At 42.3% G+C, this 26642-nt stretch overlaps 1 protein-coding gene across 1 annotated transcript in view; it reads left to right on the top strand.

Moving 5' to 3' along the window:
- The window catches only part of LOC141153370 (ovochymase-2-like), a 127011-nt gene that overhangs the window by 88747 nt on the left and 11622 nt on the right, over positions 1-26642 (top strand). Inside the window, exons 19-22 of the mRNA XM_073638080.1 lie at positions 2108-2341; positions 16811-16993; positions 22081-22163; positions 23561-23655. Coding sequence (XP_073494181.1) covers positions 2108-2341; positions 16811-16993; positions 22081-22163; positions 23561-23655 — 595 coding nt within the window. The remainder of the gene's footprint in view (positions 1-2107; positions 2342-16810; positions 16994-22080; positions 22164-23560; positions 23656-26642) is intronic.

Here is a 26642-nt window from a genome sequence, read left to right as displayed (position 1 = left end):
AGGCTGGATGGCAGCGTTCTGCTGCGGTCCAGCCTGTCATCTCGATGTAGCAGAGCTGAAGCTGTCGTGGGAACCATGGAAAGGTAAGGATGAGGTTGGTTTATTATTTTTCTTTTATTGCAGGAGATCGTTGGCTTCAGCTGGAATGGGCGTGATGGTAAGTATAGTTTAATTTAGAACAATAAAGAATTGTGTGTTTATTTCAATTAAAGGACTTTATTCTGGGTGTTGTGTTTTTTTTAAATACTTTACTAGAAATTCATGGCGGTCATGTCTAATACTGGCGTGACCCCATGAATTTTGGGCTTGGGGCCAGCTGATAATACCAAGCTGGCCCTAACCCCTTTATTACCCAGTGAGCCACCGCACCAGGGCCCTGGATGAGTTGGGTACAGCGCCAGAAGATGGCGCTTCTATGAACGCGCCATTTTCCGGGGTGGCTGCGGACTGCAATTTGCAGCGGGGGGGGCCCAGAAAGCTTGGGCCTCCCTGCGCTGCAGATTCCAGCCCCCAGCTGCCTAGTTGTACCTGGCTGGACACAAAAATAGGGCGAAGCCCCACGTATTTTTTTTTTAATTATTTCATGAAATTCATGAAATAATTAAGAAAAAAAGGCCTTCCCTATATTGTTGTGTCCGGCCAGGTACAAATAGGCAGCTGGTGGTTGGGGGCAGCCCGTTCCTGCCTGCTGTACCTGGCTGGACACAAATATAGTGCGAAGCCCCACTTCAATTTTTTTAAATTATTTCAGGAAATTCATGAAATAATTAAAAAAAAATTGACGTGGGGCTTCGCACTATATTTGTGTCCAGTCAGGTGCAGCAGGCAGGAACGGGCTGCCCCCAACCACCAGCTGCCTATTTGTACCTGGCCGGACACAACAATATAGGGAAGCCCTTTTTTTCTTAATTATTTCATGAAATAATTTAAAGAAAATTGACGTGGGGCTTCGCCCTGTTTTTGTGTCCAGCCAGGTACAACTATGCAGCTGGGGGCTGGAATCCGCAGCGCAGGGAGGCCCAAGCTTTCTGGGCCACCCCCGCTGCAAATTGCAGTCCGCAGCCACCCCGGAAAGTGGCGCGTTCATAGAAGCGCCATCTTCTGGCGCTGTACCCAACTCATCCAGGGCCCTGATGCGGTGGCTCACTGGGTAATAAAGGGGTTAGGGCCAGCTTGGCATTATCAGCTGGCCCTAAGCCCAAAATTCATGGGGTCACGCCAATATTAGACATGACCACCATGAATTTCTAGTAAAGTATTTAAAAAAAACACAACACCCAGAAAAAAGTCCTTTAATTGAAATAAACACACAATTCTTTATTGTTCTAAATTAAACCATACTTACCATCACACCCATTCCAGCTGAAGCCAACGATCTCCTGAAATAAAAGAAAAATAATAAAGCAACATCATCCTTACCTTTCCGTGGTTCCCATGACAGCTTCAGCTCTGCTACATCGAGATGACAGGCTGGACCGCAGCAGAACGCTGCCATCCAGCCTGTCATCCCGCAGACACAGAGAAGTGCAAGAAAGTCGGAGCTGGACCTGTGGAAGTACCCGCTGTGCTTGTTCCTTTTATGTATACTAGCTTTTGGGGCTTTAAAGAGAACCTGTCACTACCAGAAATAGTGGTAATCTGCAGGTAAATAGCATCTAAATCCTATCTGGTTGTTTTACTGGAGCAGGGAGAAAATGAAGTTATATTCTCCCTGCAGCCGCTTGCATTCAGTTATCAGAGCGGTGCAGGGAGCTGTTCCAGTCACTAATCACTATACTGTGATTAGCACCCAGAACAGTGATTGACAACCTGCTCTGCAGCGTATGTGTGAACTGTATGTGTGCAGTGTGAACGATGACTGTCATAGCCCCCTTAACTGTCCTGATGTCTGGAAACGAGCAGCTGCAAGGAGAATATAACTTTGTTTTCTCCCTGTAGCAGTTGCTCCAGTAAACCATCCGAACATGATTAATATCCTACTTTCCTGCAGATTACCACTATATAAAGCATTTTTAGAGGTGACCGGTTCCCTTTAAGATTAAAGTCCAGAGAGAATCTGTAATGGCTTCCTTCAATGAATTCTTTACAATATATCTGTATTTTTTAGGCATTGCAAACTGTGGTGGTCATTTCAATACAGACAAAGGAGAGTTTATGTCACCCAACTGGCCTTTCCTGTACCCAAGAAGTAAAGCTTGCACGTGGAAAATAACAGTTCAACCCAGCGAGAAAATTCACATTGTCTTTACAAACTTCACCCTACAAGCTGCCGTCATCATAGGAGGTTGTCAGGATTTTGTGGAAGTTTTTGATGGAGATAAACCTGAAGCAAACAGACTGGGTAAGTGCAGAGTCATCTGTGATTGGCAGAAGCCTGTGTAACAAAAGGATATTCACACTGGTCAATTACTGTGGATGATGGCTGTTTATATCAGCCGTCATGTGCGGGGAAAGATGCTTGTGAGCCCACAACAAAGGGAAGGACACAACATATGACATAAATGTACGTCATATGTCATGAAGGGGTGTTAAAGAAAGCCTGACAGCTTCCCACCCAGGGTAATTTTCAATTTTGCTCTTTTGAATTTTCCTTCCCTTAATTCAAAAATCATGAGGGTTTTTTTTATTTTTCTATCAACATAGCGAGGGCTTGTTTTTTGTGAGATGTTTGGAATTTTGAATGGCACCAACCATTTTACCATGTAATATACTGGAAAACAGAAATAAGTTTCCTGTGCGGTGAAATGCTGAAAAAACAGAATTCCACAATATTTCTCCTCCATTTTGATTTTTCAAGTTAGTACAATTATGCTGCAAAACTCGTGTAGTTGTTTTTTTTTAATTACTTAAAGGGAAGGTGCCATAAAAAATTGTTTGCAAAAATGCAAAGTATTAATGTTTTAATTTTTTAAAAAAATTTAAATGTTTTTAATGGCATAAAATGTGAAAAATAATTTAAAAAGTTTTTATATTTTCCACTTTTAAACACTAGGGGAAGCAGCTGCTGACATCTGCCTTGGAAACCTAGTGTACTGCTAGCTCGAATTACGACTGCAGTAAAAGTAGGCGGGATTAGCTTACGTGTGTGATGTCACTCTCTGGGTGTTTTCAAAAGGATAAGGGAGGATTAAGCTTAGGATCACAGTGCGGAGCCATTTTGTTGATGACTACAAAGTGATATTGACATGTGGAAAGTGTCACTGAAGATGACTGACAGCTCTGATTCTGTTAGTTGGTGATGTTAGCCGTATCGTATGCTGGGGTAAGCTACTAGGAGTGTATTATGTGCTGCGATTAGATATGCGGACGGTATCACACGCTGGGGATAGATACAGGGGTCAGTGTAGTGTATCACATTTGATGGGATTAGACACAGGGCTCAGCGGAGTGTATCACACAGGATAGGATTAGATATGTAAGGCCCCGCTCCGTCAACTTCTATGGGAGCAGTGTATTGTGTGCCGTCCACTAGTGTTGAGCGAATTTGTTTGGAGTTTCAAATTCATGTTCGTGTTCGGGGTTCCGGCTTGTTCGCGCCAAAAAATTGGCTCTGCCCACGAACATCCCTGATTTGCCACATCACACGTGGGCGGAGCTGATTTTTTGGCGCGAACAAGCCGGAACCCCGAACACGAACCTGAATTTGAAATGCCGAACAAATTCACTCAATACTACCGTCCACTACTAGGGGAGCTGTGGTGTAATCTGTGACGCATACTCCATCTACTTCTATGGGAGCTGTGGTGTAATGTGTGACACCCGCTCCATCCACTTCTATGGAAGCAGAGGTGTAATGTGTGACACCGCTACATCCATTTCTAGGGGAGTAGTGGTGTAATGTCTGACACCGCTCCGTCCACTTTCTTGGAAGCACTATTGTAATGTGTGACCCCCACTCCATCCACTTCTATGGGAACTGTGGTGTAATGTGTCATATACACTGGGATTGGATACACAGAGTGTATCACATGCTGGAATAGAATGCGCATCTCTGTGGGCTGTACCACACATGACAGGCATTAGATACATGGCTCTAAGTTGTATCACAGATAATGAGCATTAGATACGTCGCTCTGGGTTGTATCACAGCGCACTGGGTTGTATTACAGATCATGGGCATTAGATAAGCGGCCATGGGTTGTATCACAGATGGGATTAGATACACAGCTCTAGGTTGTTTCACAGATGATGGGCATTAGATACGCAGCTCTAGGTTATATGATGATGGGATTAAATATATGGCTCTGGTTTGTATCACACAGGAAGGGCCTTAGATACACGGCTCTGGGTTGTATCACAGATAATGGGCATTAGATACGCGGCTCTGGGTTGTATCACAGATGATGGGATTAGATACACGGCTCTGGAGGGGTATCACGCATGATGGGCATTAAATATATGACTCTGGGTTGCATCAGGCATGATGGGCATTAGATATGTGGCCCTGGGTTTTATCACAGATGGCCTCCAGGTCACAGTTGGAGGCAGCCACAGTGCAGGAGATCCAGTCGGACACTGACTGCATTCTCCTATGTACCGGGGCTGCTATATTTGAGATGTGTGTCATGCTCAGACACATACACACCCATAATTGATTGCATAATCAATAATTATTAATACAAAAATAAAAATCACGACACCTTGCCTTTAAAGAGGACCTTTCTCCAATTTTTGCATGTTAAACTAGCTACATCATGATAAAAGGACCAAAGAGCTGAATAAAAATATAGTTTCCTTTTTTTATTTTTCTTTCCCGGTTGCGGAGATATTGGCTTCTAAATTTTAAGGCACCTAGTATGCTAATTTCCCGTTCAACCCATAGTGAGTCTATGGGTTTGTACCCTGCTGCATGAGAATGAATTTACAGATGTATAGACTTAGTATTGAACCCCTACCCACCTTGCGCGCAGTTCATGCAGGAGCTTCACGCTTCAGAAGAGTGTTTTGACCGATCGATGGGTATCTCAGGTCCGAGACCCAACCACCCACTGATCAGCAACACTATGAATTGCTGATAATATATAAAAATTTTACAAAATTATAGTTAGACTTAACATATTGCAGTTATGGCACAGCATTTGTGGCTCCCATTAAACAAACTAAAGCAGAAAACAATTCAGCTTCAGCTATGTTCAGATAGTGAAGGTTTCATGATGCAGTTTTTGCTGGAAATTAATGTATGCCCAAATGTAAGTTCTGCTGGTTTCCTCTGTGTGAAAAGAGATTTTGTAAACCCCTTTTCTATGAAAAACCAAAAAAGCAAAGGGACAACAAATACCAAATTCTTATTATGTGCACCAATAAAGGTTGGTAATAATTATAATACAATAAAATGCATTATAATAAAAAAAAAAAAGAGCAACCCGGCGGGGGTGGGAGCGTGCAGGGCCCTCCCGCAATCGGCAGGGAGGAGCACGGCCTGCAGGGTGGAGGTGCAGCAGGGCCAGGAGGAACACCGGTGCTGCAGCAGGTGATCAAGAAAGGGGGCGGATGAGAGATGAGCGGCCCTCCTTCAGGCAGCAGGGTGGGTCCGGGTCTGCAGATGGGCCCGACGTGGCAGAGGAGGATTCGGAGTCTAGGAGTGCCATGGGGGATCGCGGGGGCAGGGTGTCCCACGGGGCCCCTTTAAGATCATCGGCCAGGGGCAGGAAGCGGAACGGCAGCGTCATCGGGCAGCTCCTTCTGCGGCCTTATCAAGGCCTGACGACGTTGAAAGCATGGAGAACAGCGGAGAAGACAGCAAGATTTCATCCAGGCCGTCAGAACATGAGCAAGTTCCATCAGGAGATGTCGCGGCTGGTCAGAGGATCTCTCCGAGGCAGCCTGGTGAAGAGACGACGATTGTTCATAATTTAACTGATGTGGGTTGTGCTCGGGGTGTGTTGGGGGTTAGTAATTCGGAGGGTGTTACAGGGATTATTCAAGGATCAAGTGGTGGGGGGCATGATCTATGGGGTCAATTATTAGGTATTGCAGGGCTTGGCGTCATAGCAGGCAAGTGATGTGAGGTCAGGAGAGGGATCTGAGCAGTCAGGGGACATATCACAGGATACGGTTGGTGTGGGCCTGCAGCGAGGTGGCTCGGTGGTATCACACGAAAATAGTAATACTGAGAAAGAAAAGGAAAAAGAAAAGGAGGATGAGGTGGTTCGGTTGGATGATAGGTCCAGGAGTGAGATGTAAGTATGTTTTGAGTGCCCTTTGGGGGCACATTTAAAGAAAGAGGTGCGAGAAAAAATTTGGAAAGGGGAGTATGTGGAAATTTTTTCGTTGCTCCGGTTAGAAAAGTTTAATCTCGATAAGGTTAAACCTAGTGATTCGAAAAAAAGAAAAGGAGGAAGAAGAAAAACGTAGGTGCCGGTTAATTCCAAGGGCATTTTCAAATTGGCTACAGGCCTTTGCAATTTTAGCAGGTGTTATTGGGGAAAAGGAGCTGGAGCATTGCTCAGCTCTTTTCCGTTATATGGATGCAATAGGTGAGGCGCATAGGGTTTATGGGGGTTTGGCGTGACTCAGATATGATGAGCAGTTTAGACAAAGAAAGGTTATGAGAACGGGCATGCGTTGGGATCACAAGGATATTTCCTTATGGATGCGTTTAATGACAGCCCTCGGTTTCAGCCCTTTCGGGGTGGTACCGGAGGTTTGGGATCAGCCAGTGGATCTTTGGTGTCTCAAAAGAAAGGTTTTTGTTGGCAGTACAAAGAGGGGCAATGTAAGTTTGGGGGCACATGCAAGTTTAAGCACGAGTGTTCCAGATGTGGGGGGAGTCACGGGCTCGGTAAGTGCTTTAAACGGGCAAAAGGCAAAGCAGGTGAGGGTCCCAGAAAGAGGGAGGTCGGGGCAATGCTTCCGTTTTTAAATAGATACCCAGATACGGAGGCGGCCAGGTTAATTGAGCTTGTTTTTTCTGAGGGTTTCAGGATACCATTTGATCCTGGAGCACTAAAATTTAGGCCGGGAAATTTGAAAATCGGCAAGAGAACACCCTGAGGTGGTGATGGAAAAGCTGAATAATGAAGTGGCTTTGGGGTGCATGGCAGGACAGTTTCTGGATCCGCCTTGGCCAGAATTGAGAAGTTCCCCTTTGGGTGTTGTACCCAAGCGGGAACCAAATACGTTTTGGCTTATCCATGATTTATCTTATCCAGAAGGGGAATCAGTGAATGATGGCATCCCGGTAGAGTTATCGTCAGTGTCTTATGTTTCATTTGATAAGGCATTAGAGTTGGTAAGGGCAGCAGGGCAGGGTGCGTTGATGGCAAAATCGGATATTGAGGCGGCGTTTTGCCTGCTTCCAGTGCATCCGGACAGTCTTCATCTGTTAAGTTGCATGTGGGATGGAAAATTTTTTGGAGATCGTTGTTTGCCCATGGGCTGCTCCATATCGTGTTCGTATTTTGAGGCTTTTAGTTCATTTGTTGAATGGGTGGTTCAGGACGTGTCGGGGGTCTCTTCAATAATTCACTACCTCGATGATTTCTTTTGTGGTGGGCCTTCTGGCTCGTTAGTGTGTTCAGTTTTGTTGGTAACGTTAAAGAAGGTGGCGGTATTGTTTGGGATCCCATTAGCTGCAGACAAGATGAGGGCCCAGCTATGGTGATGTGTTTTTTGGGTATAGAAATTGACAGTGAGGTGATGGAGTGTAGGCTTCCTGAAGGAAAGTTGGTGGATTTGCCGTTGGCAGTATTGGCGGTGCATCGGGCCAAGAAAGTAAGTTTGAAGGTAGTACAGTCATTGTTGAGTAACCTTAATTTTGCTTGCTGGCTAATGCCGATAGGCAGGGTGTTTTCCAGGCGTTTGTCGGCGGAGGTAGCAGGAAAATCGTCGCCGCATCATTTTGTTCTTATTACTCAGGAGATCAAGGCGGATCTGGCGGTTTGGGAGTCCTTTCTGGCGTCATATAATGGTTGTACGCTGTGGATGGAGAAAGTGGTGTCCAATCAGCACTCGCAGCTTTACACGGATGCTGCTGGATCATTGGGTGTTGGAGCGTTTTTTCAGGGACATTGGTGCGTAGGTCCTTGGCCGGTGTCGTGGCAGAAAGCAGGTTTGGTAAAAAACTTGTCCTGGTTGGAATTATTCCCAGTTGTAATGACCCTGGAATTGTGGGGGGCAGAGTTTAGCGGAAAGAAGGTTTGTTTTTATTGTGATAACTAGAGATGAACGGTGTTCGACTAGAACTGTTTGCCAATCTCAAATTCAAGCTGTTTTGGGTGGTGTTCGAGTCGTTAGACGAACGCGAATGATTTGCAAAAAATTTGGCTGTTCAAGGTTATGTTCGATAACTGTTCGTGCACCAAAATCATAACTGGATTTTTTCACATCATGCAGGGATTGTCTGCCACTCACTGTAATGCCACAGCCATGGTGGTTGTGGCATTACAGTGGTTGCCCAAATCGATGGGAACAGTGCTCACAGTGAAACATGAAAAGCCGGCAATTCAGCAGCGGCATACACCGGTACCGGACAATTTAGAACAGAAAGAATAGAGCATCACACATAGATTAGATAGATAGAAACATGTCAGTCACATATATAATAAGTACAGTGATAGTGTTGATTACTGTACTTGTCATTTAGTGTTAAAATAAAGGATTTATTAAAAAAAAAATTGGCGTGGGGTTCCCCATAATTTTAGTCTCTAGCGAAGGTTAAGCAGACGGCTGGGGCAGATGTTTGAAGCCTGGGAAGGGGATAATACCCACGGAGCTTCCCAGGCTACTAATATCAGCCCCCAGCTGAATACCTAGCCTTTACTAGCTATTAAAAAGGGGGACCCAAGAAAAAAATGACGTGGGGTCCCCCCTATTTTAATAGCTAGTAAAGGCTAGGCAGACAGCTGGGGGCTGATATTAATAGCCTAGGAAGGGTGCCATGAATATTGGCCCCCTCCCAGGCTAGAAACACCAGCCGTCAGCCGCCCCAGAAATGGCGCATCCGCCAATTCTGGCACTTAGCCTCGCTCTTCCCACTGCCCTGTAGCGGTGGCAGTGGGGTAATAGGGATAGGGTCTGTTGCGGTGGAAAGTCACTATTGGAGTATAGTGGCTTCTGTTACAGGTCTAGGTAACTTGCAGGTGTTGGCCCGTTCCTGCCTGCTGTACCTGGCTGGACACAAAGATAGGGCGAAGCCCCACGTATTTTTTTTTTTAATTATTTCATGAATTTCATGAAATAATTAAAATAAAATTGACGTGGGGCTTCGCCCTATTTTTGTGTCCAGCCAGGTACAGCAGGCAGGAACCGGCTGCCCCCAACCACCAGCTGCCTATTTGTACCTGGCCGGACACAACAATATAGGGAAGCCTATTTTTGTGTCCAGCCCGGTACAACTAGGCAGCTGGGGGCTGGAATCCGCAGCGCAGGGAGGCCCAAGCTTTCTGCCCCCCCCCCCACTGAAAATTGCAGTCCACAGCCACCCTAGAAAATGGCGCGTTCATAGAAGCACCATCTTCTGGCACTGTACCCAACTCATCCAGGGCCCTGGTGCGGTGGCTCACTGGGTAATAAAGGGGCTAGGGCCAGCTTGGTATTATCAGCTGGCCCTAAGCCCGAAATTCATGGGGTCACGCCAATATTAGACATGAACGCCATGAATTTCTAGTAAAGTATTTAAAAAAAACACAACACCCAGAATAAAGTCCTTTAATTGAAATAAACACACAATCCTATGGATGCGCCATTTCTGGGGCGGCTGACGGCTGGTGTTTCTAGCCTGGGAGGGGGCCAATATTCATGGCACCCTTCCTGGGCTATTAATATCAGCCCCCAGCTGTCTGCCTAGCCTTTGCTAGCTATTAAAATAGGGGGGACCCCACGTCATTTTTTTCTTGGGTCCCCCATTTTAATAGCTAGTAAAGGCTAGGTATTCAGCTGGGGGCTGATATTAGTAGCCTGGGAAGCTCCGTGGGTATTACCCCCTTCCCAGGCTTCAAACATCTGCCCCAGCCGTCTGCTTAACCTCCGCTAGAGACTAAAGTTATGGGGAACCCCACGCCAATTTTTTTTTTTAATAAATCCTTTATTTTAACCCCTTAAGCCCCGGAGCATTTTCCGATTTTGCATTTTCATTTTTTGCTCCCCTTGTTCCCAGAGCCATAGCGTTTTTATTTTTTGGTCAATATGGCCATGTGAGGGCTTATTTTTTGCGGGATGAGTTGTACTTTTCAACGCCATTACTAGTTTTACCATATCCTGTACGGGAAAATGGGAAAAAAATTCCAAGTGAGGTAAAATTGCAAAAAAAGTGCAATACCACAGTTGTTTTTTATTTATTTTTTTTACCACGTTCACTGAATGCTAAAACTGACCTGCCATTCTTATTCTCCAGGTCATTACGAGTTCATAGACACCAAACATGTATAGGTTCTTTTATATTTAAGTGGTGAAAAAAAATTCCAAAATTTGGTAAAAAAAATAAAAAAATAAAAAAATAAAAAATAGCGCCATTTTCCGAGACCTGTAGCGTCTCCATTTTTCGTGATCTGGGCCTGGGTGAGGGCTTATTTTTTGCACGCCGGGCTGACGTTTTTATTGATACCATTTTGGGAAAAATCCGATGTTTTAATCGCCCGTATTGCATTTTATTGCAATTTTGCGGCAACCAAAAAACGTAATTCTGGCGTTTAGAATTTTTTTCTCGTTACGCCGTGTACCGATCGGATTAATTCTTTTTTTATATTGATAGATCGGGCGATTCTGAACGCGGCGATACCAAATATGTGTATGTAGGGTTTTTTTTTTATATTTTATTTTGAATGGGGCGAAAGGGGGGTGATTTAAACTTTTATATTTTTTTATTTTTTTTTATATTTTTAAAAACTTTTTTTTTTTCACTTTTTGCTTGCTTCAATAGTCTCCATAGGATACTAAAAGCAGCAACTGTCGGATCGCTTCTGCTACATACAGGGGACGAGCAGGTCCCCTGCATGCAGCAGAAATGGTCCTGTGCTTTGAGCGCCGACCACTAGGTGGCGCTCATAGCGACCAGATCATGACAACCACAGGCGTCTGCTGCAGACCCTGGGTTGTCATGCCCACCCATCGGTGACCCACGATCACGTGACGGGGTCGCCGGTGGGCGGGGCTTAGGACGCGCTTCCAGGAAGCCCGAGTTAAATGCCACTGTCGGAGATTGACAGCGGCATTTAACATGTTAACAGCCGCGGGTCAATCGCGATTCCACCCGGGGCTGTTGCGGGCACATGTCAGCTGTAAGAATCAGCTGACATGTGCTCCGTTCAGTGAGGGCTCAGCGCAGCAGCCCTCACTGAACGGGGGGGTACGCAAATATGCGTACTAATACGTCACCCGTTGTTAAGGGGTTAACACTAAATGACAAGTACAGTAATCAACACTATCACTGTACTTATTATATATGTGACTGACATGTTTCTATCTATCTAATCTATGTGTGATGCTCTATTCTTTCTGTTCTAAATTGTCGGGTACGATGCTGAATTGCCGGCCAGCTTTTTTAAAGAGACGGTGCATGAAAACACTATTATTTTTTTTAATAAATCCTTTAACACTAAATGACAAGTACAGTAACCAACACTATCACTGTACTTCTTATATACAGTACAGACCAAAAGTTTGGACACACCTTCTAATTTAAAGATTTTTCTGTAATTTCATGACTTTGAAAATTGTACATTCACACTGAAGGCATCAAGACTATGAATTAACACATGTGGAATTATATACTTAACAAAAAAGTGTGAAACAACTGAAAATATGGTGTGCCAAAGAATGCCAAGAGTGTGCAAAGCAGTCATCAAAGCAAAAGGTGGCTACTTTGAAGAACCTAGAATATAAGACATATTTTCAGTTGTTTCACACTTTTTTGTTAAGTATATAATTCCACATGTGTTAATTCATAGTTTTGATGCCTTCAGTGTGAATGTACAATTTTTATAGTCATGAAAATACAGAAAAATCTTTAAATGAGGTGTGTCCAAACTTTTGGTCTGTACTGTATGTGACTGACATGTTTCTATCTATCTAATCTATGTGTGATGCTCTATTCTTTCTGTTCTAAATTGTCGGGTACCAATGCTGAATTGCCGGCAGGCATTTTTAAAGAGAGTGTCTTCTGAGCAGTTTGTCAGATTTTGGACACCTTTGAAGGTGTTTTCTATGTGTTTTTGTTTGCCTGCCATTGGTTTTAACGGTGTTCGACGGTATTTGACAGTGTTCTAAGGTGTTCGACGAACAGTTCCACGAACATCCCGGTGTTCGACGAACCGAACCCGAACACTACGGGGGTGGCTCAACACTAGTGATAACCTGTCGGTGGTTCATGCAATAAATTATTTGTCTGCAAAACTCCACCTGTAGTGGCATACCTACGTCACTTGGCGTTGCGATGTTTGGAAAGGAATGTGTTCATAGTGGCAAGGTATGTGCCGGGGATATTGAATGAAGTGACTGAAGCATTGTCTCGTTTTCAGTTCGACAGGTTTCGCCAGCTGGTGCCATGGGCAGACGAAGTGGGAGCGGAATGTCCCCAGTGTGTTGTGGAGACTAGTCAAGGTGTAGTTTCCGATTTAATCAAGAATTCAGTGACGGAGACTACGTGGAATCGGTATCAAAAAGTATGGCTAGAGTGGGAAGCTTTGATTGCACGGAGGTGGATGATTCTGATAAGGATAGGTTGTGTTTAGTGTTATCCTTTTTAGGACTAGATTTCGTTTCGGGTAGATTGTTCTCCGCAGTGTCGCAGAGATTAGTGGCTTTGGCATTTCTGTTTAAGTTACAGGGTGTGAAAGATATCACAAAGGACTTTTTGGTGAATCAGGCCATGAAGGGTTTTCGGAAAGGCACGGCTAGTCGAGATAGGAGGCCAGTCTCTTTTGCACTGTTGAAGAAGTTGTTGGGTTGTCTGCAGTCTGTTATTCCCATTATGAGATAGCGTTGTTTTCGGCGGCTTTTGTGTTAGCCTTTTTTGGTGCATTTCACATAAGCGAACTAGTTAGTCCTTCACGTATGGTGGAAAGGGGTTTGCGTTTGGGTGACGTTCGTGTGTTGGATGATAGGGTGGAATGTGTGTTGAGACATTCTAAGACGGATCAATATGGGAGAGGTAGGCTAATGGTATGGTATGCTATTCCTGGTCATTTAGCCTGCCCGATTGCTGTAGTAAGGAGTTTTATGGCTGTTCGTGGTGGAACGCCGGGTGTGTTCTTAACACATGCGGACGGATTTGCGCTGTCTTGGTACCAATTTGTGTCAGTTTTTAAGCATTGTTTAATGTTGATGGGTGAAAAGTCGGAAGAGTATGGGTCTCATTCGTTCCGCATTGGTGCAGCGATGGAGGCTTCTCGTTGGGGCCTAGGTGAAGATGTGGTTCGGCATATAGGTCATTGAGAATCAGCACGTTTTCGCTTATATGTCCGCCCGCACCTTGTATCTGTATAAGGTTGAGTTTGGGCTGTAGCTGTTTGTTATTATGGTGATATTTATGTCTGTTAACGGGGTGATTGTTTTGTTATAGGTGCATGTTCGATGTGGATCCTCGGTCATTCTTAGGTGTTTTGGGGTGCGTTAAGGGCTGATGTTTGCACGGATGGTCGGCAGCTGGGGCAGGATCGGTCCACGGCACTGATCAAGTGACTGGGTATCCACGGTATGACCTGGGGTAGAGTTTTGCCAGAGGTGGCATACTATTGTAGGGTGGATCAACCGCCGAATGTAATGGTGTTACATGTTGGATGAAATGACCTTGGGATCAGATCATTACGCGAACTGATTAGAGATATTAAGTTCGATATGTTACGGTTGTGGTCGGCGTATCCAGGAATCGTTATTGTTTGGTCGGACATTGTTGCTCAGCTAAACGTGCGCCAAATCGGTGGAGTGCATTAACAAGACCTGGGTTAAGGTTAACAATACTGTGGCTCGTTTCGTGGCAAGGAATGGTGTGGTGGTGGTAAGATAAAAGGAGGTGCCTTCCAGGGAGCACTTGAGATCGGACGGTGTGCATCTAAATGACATTGTGATGGATTTATGGTCTTTGGCCTTAAGAGAGGGTAGTGAGCAAGCTTTAGGTGTGTGGCGGGCCCAGGCCACGTAAGGTGTCACGTGTCCGAGGCTGTGGCGGGGGATAGGTCTGGTTCAGAAGCTGGTATTGAAAATGTCCGTTGTGTTGGGAAGTCACTATTGGAGTATAGTGGCTTCTGTTACAGGTCTAGGTAACTTGCAGGTGTTGGTCCTGCAAGTGGTAGGGGTATTAATTACGGAATATTAATGCCTCATCCCTGGGCTGGTGTGTTGCGGCCGGGGATATTTGTTGGGGGTCCTTCTGGATCAGACTTATCTTTGGTCATTAGCATGTATATGTAATGTTTTACATGTTTATGGTTATATATATTGTTACGATGTCCTGTGGTGCCATTGTTGTGGTGCCCCAGATTGTGTGTATTGTTTAATAAAATGCTGCTGTGGCCATTTAACCCATGTCGCATGCAGTCATGTGTTTCTTTAAAGGGAGGTTAATATAAAGGGTGGGTAAAATCTGCAACTACCAGAAATACCTTCTTGAATTGTCAAGAAAGCCCAGGGAGCCCTATAGGGCATACAGGCCACATGACAAGACAGGAGAGTGGGAGTGAAGGAGTTATAAGTTTTGAAGAAAGGATTAGGAGTACGTGTGGGGAGTTTTGATTGGTAGGGGGAAGGTGGGGGCAGGAGCAAGAGGAGATATAAGGAAGTGCAGAGGGCAGTTACCGCCTCTTGCTTCCCGGATCGAAGCTGCCGACACACCCACCCTTATTATTCTTATTTTAAAAAAAAGTGTATAATTAGTGTTACAGCAGCGGGGGGATAGGTTCTGGTTCAGAAGCTGGTATTAAAAATATCCATTGTGGTGGGAAGTCACTATTGGAGTATAGTGGCTTCTGTTACAGGTCTAGGTAACTTGCGGGCATTGGTCTTGCAAGTAGTAGGGGTATTAATTATGGAATATTAATACCTCATCCCTGGGCTGGTGCGTTGCGGCCGGGGATATTCATTGGGGGTGCTTCTGGATCAGACTTATCTTTGGTCATTAGCATGTATATGTAATATTTACATGTTTATGGTTATATATATTGTTATGATGTTCTGTGGCGCCATTGTTGTGGTGCCCCAGATTGTATGTATTGTTTAATAAAAGGCTGCTGTGGCTATTTAACCCATGTCGCATGCAGTCGTGTGTTTCTTTAAAGGGAGGTTAACATAAAGGGTGGGTAAGATCTGGTACGACCAGAAATCACTTCTTGGATTGTCAAGACATCTTGAGGGATCTTGCTCGATTCCATTTGCAAATCTGCAAAAAATTCTTCTTTATTGCTATGGGTACGGGCCCCAACTCGTCACCCTAACTCATCCCAAAGGTGCTCTATAGGGTATAAATCAGGTAATTGGTTTGGACAACAGGCAAACAATTTTCTTTGCTAACCAATTTTTGACTAAACTGGATGTGTACTTAGGATCATTGTTCTGCTTTATTTTCCATCACCTGCCTACTTTGGTTTTACCATGTGGCAGCATTACATTCTCCAGTATATCCTTGTACATGGTAGCATTCATATTTCCATCAATTCTATGCAGAGGGCCAATGGCAGATGCAGAAGAGCTGCCCCAAACCATGACATTGCCACCATCATGTTTCACTGTAGGTGTTGGGTACCTTACATCATTACGTTTTCCAATTGGGTGGTATATATAGTGCTTGCCATCACTATCAACAGATTGAACTTGGATTCATCCGACCACAATGCCTTAGACCAATCTCACTCTTTCCATTGGCTGTGTTCTTTGGCAAATTCAAGTCGGACCTTCCGGTTCTTTAAGAGATGAAAAGCTTCCTGATTGGAACTCAATTCAACCCTATTGCTCTTAGCCGTCGCACCACAGTTTGGCGACTCACTTTGACCCCATACTCTTCGTTCCTTTCGTGAGAAATCTGTACAGCACTTTTATGGACATCAGATACTGACTTTTTCTTAATAATGTGATCAACTCTGGAGGAAGTGTTCCATTGTCGTCCACTTCTAGGTTTGTCAGCTGTTCCATAACCTTCTTTTTCTTTCCTTTATATACGTGGCACTTGACTTTGAGAACAGTTGAATTCCATAGCTACCTCTTTTTGTCTTTTGTCTGACTTCACTCTCAGATTAATAAGCTTCCTGACATCTGGTGGTAAATTTGTCTTTGTCTTTGCCATGTTTTAACCTAAAAACACACACATAAAAAAAAAAATAGGCAAAATTCGACTACTCATGACAAAGTATGCAAAGCATTTGGCCAGCAAATGTTGAAAACTAACACATAAAGAGATAAAACAATGTCAAACACAATTTTCGTCCTTATAGCTGACAACCATTTGCTTCCAGTTTACTAAAATCACCAGGAAAATGGCAGCACAACAACCAGACAGAAGTAATCACACCTTTAAAAAAATACAAAACTTTTGGTCACCACTGTATGTGAAAAACATAATAATACTGCTAGTGTATAACTAAATAAATGACTATAGTGATTACGTAAAGACCATTTTTACCACTATCTGGTGTGAATTATTCCCTTGGATTTGAATGCACTTTATTGTATTATTTCAAGTACCAAAAAAGGTAAGCATTTGGTAGTAGCTGTCACTTACTTTTGGTGGTTTTAGAATTAATTACCGTAGGTGGATACAATAGAAATATTTGCTTTACAAGCACGACCCTGCACTTAGCAAGTATTCTATGTCTGAACACTTCTCTCATTAATGAAATCTATGATGGCGAATAGATTCATAACCTAATTTTAATTTGTATTATAGGTCAGTTCTGCGGAAGCACATTACCGAACACACTAACCACAACAGGGAATACTGCGGTTATTAAATTTGTCAGCAATCACTTGGTGAATGCCAGAGGTTTCAATGGATATTGGACATCTAATTTAACTGATATTCCATCCATGGCACTGATACCCCCCAAACCATGGGATGATAATAGCATTGGTGAGTTGTTAAATGACTTAGATCTATGCTGGAATAACACTGTGTAGCCTTTTATGCCTCACTCAATTAGTCGATAATAAACTCCTGAAAGGATTATACAAGGAAAGCTTTACTGTTTCCATGTTTTTTTATGTAAGGCTATAAATGTGTGATCCAAATTCCCATCCTACAATGTTATACTTTTGGTCATGCTACTTGTTTTAGGAGCTGTCATTAAAACAGCACTGGGTTTCCTATAGTGCCAATAATAAATGAAGTTCTGCTTTGAGAATAGAAATGCAGAGTTTAAGTCCTAATACACTGAATATATTCAATATATTCACTTGGATGTTTAATAAAAAGGTGTCATATGCAAACATTTTTCAATTTTCCGATGTATAAGTTGAATGGAGGCTGTGATAGATTCCTAACAGCAGTGTTCGTCACTCAGGACATACAGTATTGTGCAAATGTTTTAAGCGGGTGTGGAAAAAAATGCTGTGAAGTAACAATGCTTTCAAAAATAGAATCGTTAATAGTTTATTTTTATCCATTAACAAAATGCAAACTGAGTGAATAAAACAAAAATCTAATGCAAATCAATATTATTTGGTGTGATCATCCTTCAAAACAGCATCACAGCATCATTTTTTCTAAGTACACTTGCAGACAGTTTTTGAAAGCATTCAGCAGGGAGGTTGCTCCAAACATCTTGGAGAATTAACCACAGATCTTTTGTGGATGTAAGCTTGTGAAAATCATACTGTATTTTCACACAATCTCAGACAGACTCTAAGATCAGATCAGGGCTCTGTAGAGGCCATATTTTTTATTTTACTTGCTTATATAGTGCCACAATATTTTTCAGCGCTTTATAGACATTACCATATCAGAAAATTGAAGATACCATTAATATTGACCAAATTCCCAACTCCATTTGCTGAAATGCAGCCCCAAACTGACAATAAACCTCCACCATGCTTCACAGTTACCAGCAGACACTCATTATTTTACTGCTTTCCGACTCTTTAGTAAACAAATTGCCTTCCGTTACAACCAAATTTTACAAATGTTGACTCATTGGTCCATAGCACCTGCCATGATTTTTCCGCGCTCCAGTTGCTATGTTTTCATGCATAGTTAAGTCGCTTTGCCTTGTTTCTGTGTCAAATATATGGTTTTTGGCCATGATTCTTCCCTCAAGAGCACTTCTGGACAGACTTTTCTGAACAGTAGATGAGTGTAGCTGAGTCCAATTGGTTTCTGTCAGTTCTAAGCTAATGGCACTGCTGGACATCTTTCAATTACAAAAGAAAGTAAGTCTGATGTGTCTTTCATCTGTTGTAATACGTTTCTTTGCAGACCACTGCATCTATGATCCTGAACACGGTATTGCCCATTTCTTTGTATTTCCAATTCTAAGAAATACATCCATTTATGCATTATGCAATATCATCAAACAATCACCCCAAACATACAACTAATGTCATTAAAAACTATCTTCAGCATGAAGAACAAGGAGACCTGGAAGTGTTGATATGGGCACTATAAAGCACTGTGCTCAACATTATCAAGTCTGCTTGGGATTACAAGAAGAGACAGAAGGATTTGCACAAGCCTCCATAACTACAGAAGATGTGTGTTTAGTTCTCCAAGATGTTTAGAGCAAGTGTACCATAAGAATTGATGTTTTGATGCTGTTTTGAAGACAAAGTGTGGTCATACCAAATATTGATTTGATTTAATTTCTCTTTTGTTCATTCACATTGCATTTTGTTAGTCGATAAAAATAAACTATTAACACTTCTATTTTTCAAAGCAGTTACTTACAGCATTTTTTTCCACACATGTCTAAAACACTTGCATAGTACTGTATACGTTTTGTAAATGTTATACAGCAGCATCCATTTTCCATAGTTTATAACAATGTCCAAAATAGGGCTTACCACACTCATTTAGTAATCAATAAGTATCGGTACTGCTTTCATAGATACCAGGTTAATTGTAGACTAAATTAGAGACTAAATTAGAAAGCAAGTAGCACTACCATTTCTCGATAATAATGGTTGTTCCGCTTGCCTTCTAATCTTTATCCATAGGCTGCTGTGTTAACAAAGCCACATACTTTGTGGTATACGGTGGACTTTGAGAGATTAAATAGTATAGATTATTATTATGCTATTGCATATTGTATTTTTTGCAATGTTCTTCCATGTAACCAGCCAAAGGGAAAGGAAAAAGACTCTCTTTTCGCGTCCATCTGAATGTGTAACTCTGTGGACACATTTTACATGTATTAAGTAAGCAAAAAACTACCGCACTCCTGGGGTGTATAGTTTCACAAGTAGCGTCCAAACCCGTGACTATAATTATGATAACTTGGCACCCAAGAGACTCAAAAGATGTTTGTTTTTTTTAGATATTAAATAGGAAAATAGATGAAGTACAAAAATCAGACGTTTCGGTCACTGTGGACCTTCATCGGTGTACAGTAAAGTTTGTCAAGGGGATGTATGAGGCAGGAGACCAATAGGTGCGGTAGATAAGAAAGAATAGTTTCCTGACACTAGGAACGCAGCATCCACCGCTTGTTCCAGTGGCACTCTTTAGTGGCAAACGTTACTATACACCGATGAAGGTCCGCAGTGACAGAAACGTCTGATTTTTGTACTTCATCTATTTTCCTATTAAATATCTAAAAAAATACATCTTTTGAGTCTCTTAAGTGCCAAGTTATCATAATAACATTTTACATGTATGTCGGGAACGTTCTCCATGGATGCTCTAAATTTGAACAAAAATAGTCTGCTTTGGAAATTTACTTTTCATCCTCTATAGGCAGTAGCGTAGATACAGAGAGATATACCATCAGTCTCTGCAGTCAAGAGGGCCTGTCATTATCTTAGTAAAAAAATAAGGTTTCTATCTGTTGTCTAGATTACATTTGTGAGGCTGGCTTATGAATTCTAATGATTTGCAACAAAAAAATGCAACAATATTTTCTAACAAAACTTTCTAATAAAAGGACACACTTGCACATGACTCTCTTCTGTGCTTCCTATTGTATAAATGTTAATACTTAGCTTTTGCTCTGTTCCTTTCACCAATTACAAGTAGGGTCAAAATTACACCGGTGTAAAATGGTAAATAGTAATAGGCTAAAAGCTATAAAAGTGGCATAATTTTTTCCACATTTAGGTAGAAGGGCATTTAAAAAAAATATATACTATTTTTTTGTGATGAATGCAATCTAAAGGATTTGATTGATTGGCAGTTTATGAAGGCAGAATTGCTGAGCTGCAAGTCCAAACTGCATGCTCTCCAATACTGCCAGCAGCGCAGCTTTGCCACAGAGCATTCACACTCTCTAGAAAACAGCCTGAAAGTGCAGCGTTTCATTGGCATAACTAGAGTCCAATGGGTCCTGGTGCAAAATTTGAACCTGGGCCCCCACCCGCATGTTGATTAGCTGTATGTGCTCTTGTAGCATTCTAAATCCTATAAAAACATATGTGTTCGCCACCCATGTAATGTCCCAATCCTGGCTCCTCCTTGTAATAATCTCCCTCAACCTGGGCCCCTTTAAGTAATAATGTCCCCATCCTGGGCCCTTCCAGTAACAATGCCCCCTACCCTGGGCCACTTCCTGGTATAATGTCTCCCTTCCTGGTATGATGTCTGCCACCCTGGTATAATGTCCCCCCACATTGTTATAATGTCCCCCATCCTGGTATAAGGTCCCCATTCTGATATAATGTTGTATAATGTCCCCATTCTGGTATCATGTCCCAAATTGCCCCCATGTAATGTCCCAATCCTGGCTCCTTCTTGTATTAATATCCCTAATCCTGGGCCCCTTTAAGTAATAATTTCCCCATCCTGGAACCTTCCAGTAACAATGCCCCCCACCCAGGCCACTTCCTAGTATAATGTTTCCCTTCCTGGTATGATGTCTGTCACCCTGGTATAATGTCCCCCACATTGTTATAATGTCCACCATCCAGCTATAAGGTCCCCATTCTGGTATAATGTTGTATAATGTCCCCATTCTGGTATAATGTCCCAAATCCTGGAATAATGTCCCCATTCTGGTATAATGTAGTATAATGTCCCTACCCTGGTATAATATCCCCATCTTGGTATAATGTCCCCATCTTTCCGTTCTTGTCCAGCACATTTTAAAAAGAAAGAAACAATTATACTCACCTTCCACCACTCCCACAACATGCGGTGTCCTCTTCTGTAGGTGGCACAGGACTAGCAAGCTGAAGTCAGCTGCCGACCTCTGACTGGATGCACAACCAGGTGAAATTGCCATTGGCAGCCCCCCCCCCCCTCCTACACTCACTTGATCACAGTCGCAACCTCCGCGAACGCCATCGTTAAGACCCTGGCTGCATTCCTTGGCTACAAGACTAGCCACCTCTGAGACTGCATTGTAAGTCAGAAAAGTAGGAATCAAGCAGTAAACTATAGAATTAAAAATGCCACCATTCTTAAGAATGGAGAAAAATTTTAATAACAAGTAAATTGCAAAGTTGATTGTTTTCATAAGCACTTTACAAATTTAATCATCTATCATGTTGAGCCAACTGCTTTAACCTCTAAATTTGTAAAACAAACCAAACTGTAATATATTTAAAGGGAATATGTCACCAGTTTTTTGTTACCTAATCTGAGAACAGAATGATGTAGAGACAGAGACCCTGACTCCCGCAATATATCACTCAGTGGGTTGCTTGCTGTAGTTATTATGAAATCACAGTTTTATCAGCAGTAGATTATCATATATTCATGAGCTCTGTGTAACTCTGCCCCAACCACTGATAAACAGAAAGCTTCCTGTGATGTAGGCAGGGTAATACAGAGCTAAGCATTGCCACTTTTCAAAGTGTATAAAGTTGGATTTCTGGCGTTAACACTTTGTTGAATCAGGGCCTACGTTTCCTGCTCAGTTCTCCATTTTTACTTTCGTAATTTCCTTTTAATATCATCACTGGATGCACAATGGTAAGTAATCTAAACATAAAGTGTCATTTTTTTATGAAGTTTTGGAAAGTATAATGGAACACTTCAGTTTACTGACCTATTACTGTACATTGTGTTAGACTGGCCCACAAACTGTGATCCGCGCTCCTTACCGACGATACCCAGCGATTCTTCACACCTTTACTGGCAGGCTTCTGTGCAGGTAAGCAGTAAATAGTGTTCTGGCTAAGAATGTTGACGTTACATTGTTTCACTATAAAATACGGGGTGCACATAAGAGCACTTACAAGTGTATATAACTGTAGACAATACTTTATGAAATACAGTCAAAAATCCAGACCACATATGTTGTAGTAAATCAACAGATTTACGCAGCCGCTGTTTTAGTCAAGAGCGTTTTCATTCACTGACAGCAAACATCTTAAACATGATGAGGAATTTACCAAGACTGGGTTGAAAACACCAATGTTAAAGAGAAGCCTCCTGGAGTAAGAAGTGTCAAAGTCATTAAGAGATGCGTGCGTCTTAATAAATTGGACACCTCTTGGAGTTGCCCGTGTACCACAAATTGAAATCTAAGCCAGCTATGAATAGGAATGGATATCTGCTATGATTTATTTCAAATTCTGTCACGTTATGCCAACCACCTGTTATTCACATACGTCCCACTAAGTACCAACCGCTATTATTTTTTTCAAGTTGTACAATTGATACAATTTGCTATCTTTTTATCATACAGTCGTAATAAATCCCCCCCACAAAGTCTTTTAGAAAATCACACAACATATTTACACAAGGCTATAAAGCCACTTTTAGTCCTTCTCTTTAGAAGATATAGATAAAAGATTAGAAATAAAGATTATTATTATTATTAATGTAATTTGGTCAGTGAATTTTTCATTATATATTGCAGCGACATAAAATTTCCACTAGGTGGCACTACACTATCTTCTCTTTTCTGTAGCCTTCTAGTCATTCTTGGTTGAGCAGACATAAAAGACAAAATAAAAGTACAATTGCACAACATTAGATAGAAAAGAAAGTCTATAAAAATCGAAAGAAAATAAATCTATTTACTTGTTACTGTCATTGCATTAAATCTAGGTCCTCGTCTCATTTGTTTCAGTATAATAACTAGCAGATATAAAAGAGAATTCAAGGGGGAGTTTTCACTGTTACCTACATTACCTACAGTACATACACACTTGGCCGCTGACTTTCTCTTACAATGCTAGGACTAACATAGAATATAGCAGTTTATATCTGGGTTCATATCTAGGTATACTTTGAAACCATCATATAATCAAAAGAAAAATCACTTGACTTTGATTGTTTACCTTCTATGCCTTTCTTTTGTTTTGGATATGTAGCAGTTAAAACATTCCCTATTGGGTGGACAAGGAGTCCTCCTTATTGGGCACTGTATTATTAAATAATTTTAATATATTGTTTCATTAAAGATTGATTATTTTATGGTTCTCTTCACTCAGCCGATTCTATGTTAGTCCGAGAATTTTGAATATTATATTGCATTGAAGTGCCATTAATTTATTATTCTGAGCACCTTTTGGTAATTGAAATGTTTGTGCTTGGTTGCAGAGTCGCTCCAGATCATTTCTACCATTCCATCATAGATGTGCAGGGTCACTGATACATTCGCAGTGGATCCTCCTAGCTGCTCATTGTTTAGGCATGTGAGTAATCAAATTTACACTACGTACTGCATTGACATCTCAGGAATTGCCCAGTTTGCCGGGCTCCTTAGACTCATGTCACCAAGTAGTATGCACTATGAAGAGTAACTTATTTCAGAAAACTTTTGAGAAGTTGATTGATTTAGATCCGGATATCTAGCACAAGTTAAGCTTTGACATCAATGGGGTTCTTCAGGGTGTTCATCTTTTTACCGGATAAAATAGCAAACATGCTCAGATTTTTTTCCTATATTTTTTGATCAAACTGCGATAGAGGGTCCGAGCGTATCTTTTGATGCAGATCTGAAAAGCAGCTAAATATGGTGCTCATATTTAATTCAGCTTTAGCAGAAAGCTTGGAAGTACAGTACAGACCAAAAGTTTGGACACACCTTCTCATTTAAAGATTTTTCTGTATTTTCATGACTTTGAAAATTGTACATTCACACTGAAGGCATCAAAACTATGAATTAACACATGTGGAATTATATACTTAACAAAAAGTGTGAAACAATTGAAAATATGTCTTATATTCTAGGTTCTTCAAAGTAGCCACCTTTTGCTTTGCACACTCTTGGCATTCTCTTGATGAGCTTCAAGAGGTAGTCACCGGAAATGGTCTTCCAACAATCTAGAAGGAGTTCCCAGAGATGCTTAGCACTTGTTGGCCCTTTTGCCTTCACTCTGCAGTCCAGCTCAACCCAAACCATCTCGATTGGGTTCAGGTCTGGTGACTGTGGAGGCCAGGTCATCTGGCGTAGCACCCCATCAATCTTCTTGGTCAAATAGCCCTTACACAGCCTGGAGGTGTGTTTGGGGTCATTGTCCTGTTGAAAAATAAATGATTGTCCAACTAAACGCAAACCGGATGGAATAGCATGCCGCTGGCCGCTGCAAGATGCTGTGGTAGCCATGCTGGTTCAGTATGCCTTCAGTTTTGAATAAATCCCCAACAGTGTCACCAGCAAAGCACCCCCACACCATCACACCTCCTCCTCCATGCTTCACTGTGGGAACCAGGCATGTAGAGTCTATCCGTTCACCTTTTCTGCGTCGCACAAAGACACGGTGGTTGGAACCAAAGATCTCAAATTTGGACTCATCAGACCAAAGCACAGATTTCCACTGGTCTAATGTCCATTCCTTGTGTTCTTTAGCCCAAACTTGTCTCTTCTGCTTGTTGCCTGTCCTTAGCAGTGGTTTCCTAGCAGCTATTTTACCATGAAGGCCTGCTGCACAAAGTCTCCTCTTAACAGTTGTTGTAGAGATATGTCTGCTGCTAGAACTCTGTGTGTCATTGACCTGGTCTCTAATCTGAGCTGCTGTTAACCTGCGATTTCTGAGGCTGGTGACTCGGATAAAATTATCCTCAGAAGCAGAGGTGAATCTTGGTCTTCCTTTCCTGGGGCGGTCCTCATGTGAGCCAGTTTCTTTGTAGCGCTTGATGGTTTTTGCAACTGCACTTGGGGACACTTTAAAAGTTTTCCCAATTTTTTGCACTGACTGACCTTCATTTCTTAAAGTAATGATGGCCACTCGTTTTTCTTTACTTAGCTGCTTTTTTCTTGCCATAATACAAATTCTAACAGTCTATTCAGTAGGACTATCAGCTGTGTATCCACCAGACTTCTGCACAACACAACTGATGGTCCCATCCCCATTTATAAGGCAAGAAATCCCACTTATTAAACCTGATAGGGCACACCTGTGAAGTGAAAACCATTTCTGGTGACTACCTCTTGAAGCTCATCAAGAGAATGCCAAGAGTGTGCAAAGCAGTCATCAAAGCAAAAGGTGGCTACTTTGAAGAACCTAGAATATAAGACATATTTTCAGTTGTTTCACACTTTTTTGTTAAGTATATAATTCCACATGTGTTAATTCATAGTTTTGATGCCTTCAGTGTGAATGTACAATTTTCATAGTCATGAAAATGCAGAAAAATCTTTAAATGAGAAGGTGTGTACTGTATATTCTCCATCTCTCCATGCCCATCTCCTTGATCATGAGATCTTCTTTCACTTCTATAGTGCTGTGAGTACATTCATAAAGTTAGTGTCTTCTCATGTAGCAGGAGGGCTGTTGGTGCCCCTTAGATGTCAGTGCAACAGTTACCTCTGCTCACTCTATAGCTACATTTCTGTTATATCCAGATTCAGATATACACTGGTCAAAAAAATAAAGGGAACACTCAAATAACACATCCTAGATCTGAATGAATGAAATATTCTCATTGAATACTTTGTTCTGTACAAAGTTGAATGTGCTGACAATAAAATCACACAAAAATCATCAATGGAAATCAAATTTATTAACCAATGGAGGCCTGGATTTTGAGTCACCCCCAAAATTAAAGTGGAAAAACACACTACAGGCTGATCCAACTTTGATGTAATGTCCTTAAAACAAGTCAAAATGTGGTTCAGTATTGTGTGTGGCCTCCACGTGCCTGTATGACCTCCCTACAACGCCTGGGCATGCTCCTGATGAGGTTGCGGATGGTCTCCTGTGGGATCTCCTCCCAGACCTGGAATAAAGCATCCACCAACTCCTGGACAGTCTGTGGTGCAACATGACGGTGAATGGAGTGAGACATGATGTCACTGATGTGCTCAATCGGATTCAGGTCTGGGGAACGGGCGGGCCAGTCCAATGCTTCAATGCCTTCTTCTTGCAGGAACTGCTGACCCACTCCAGCCACATGAGGTCTGGCTTTGTCCTGCATTAGGAGGAACCCAGGGCCAATCGCACCAGCATATGGTCTCACAAGGGGTCTGAGGATCTCATCTCGATACCTAATGTCAGTCAGGCTACCTCTGGCGAGTACATGGAGGGCTGTGCGACCCTCCAAAGAAATGTCACCCCACACTATTACTGACCCACTGCCAAACTGGCAATGCTGAAGGATGTTGCAGGCAGCAGATCGCTCTCCACGGCGTCTTCAGCCTCTGTCACGTCTGTCACATGTGCTCAGTGTGAACCTGCTT

Source organism: Phyllobates terribilis, unplaced genomic scaffold (assembly GCF_046119375.1).
Source record: "Phyllobates terribilis strain yellow unplaced genomic scaffold, ASM4611937v1 Scaffold_1__5_contigs__length_1240528914, whole genome shotgun sequence".
NCBI lineage: Eukaryota > Metazoa > Chordata > Amphibia > Anura > Dendrobatidae > Phyllobates > Phyllobates terribilis.
This window is presented reverse-complemented; position numbering and strand designations above follow the sequence as displayed.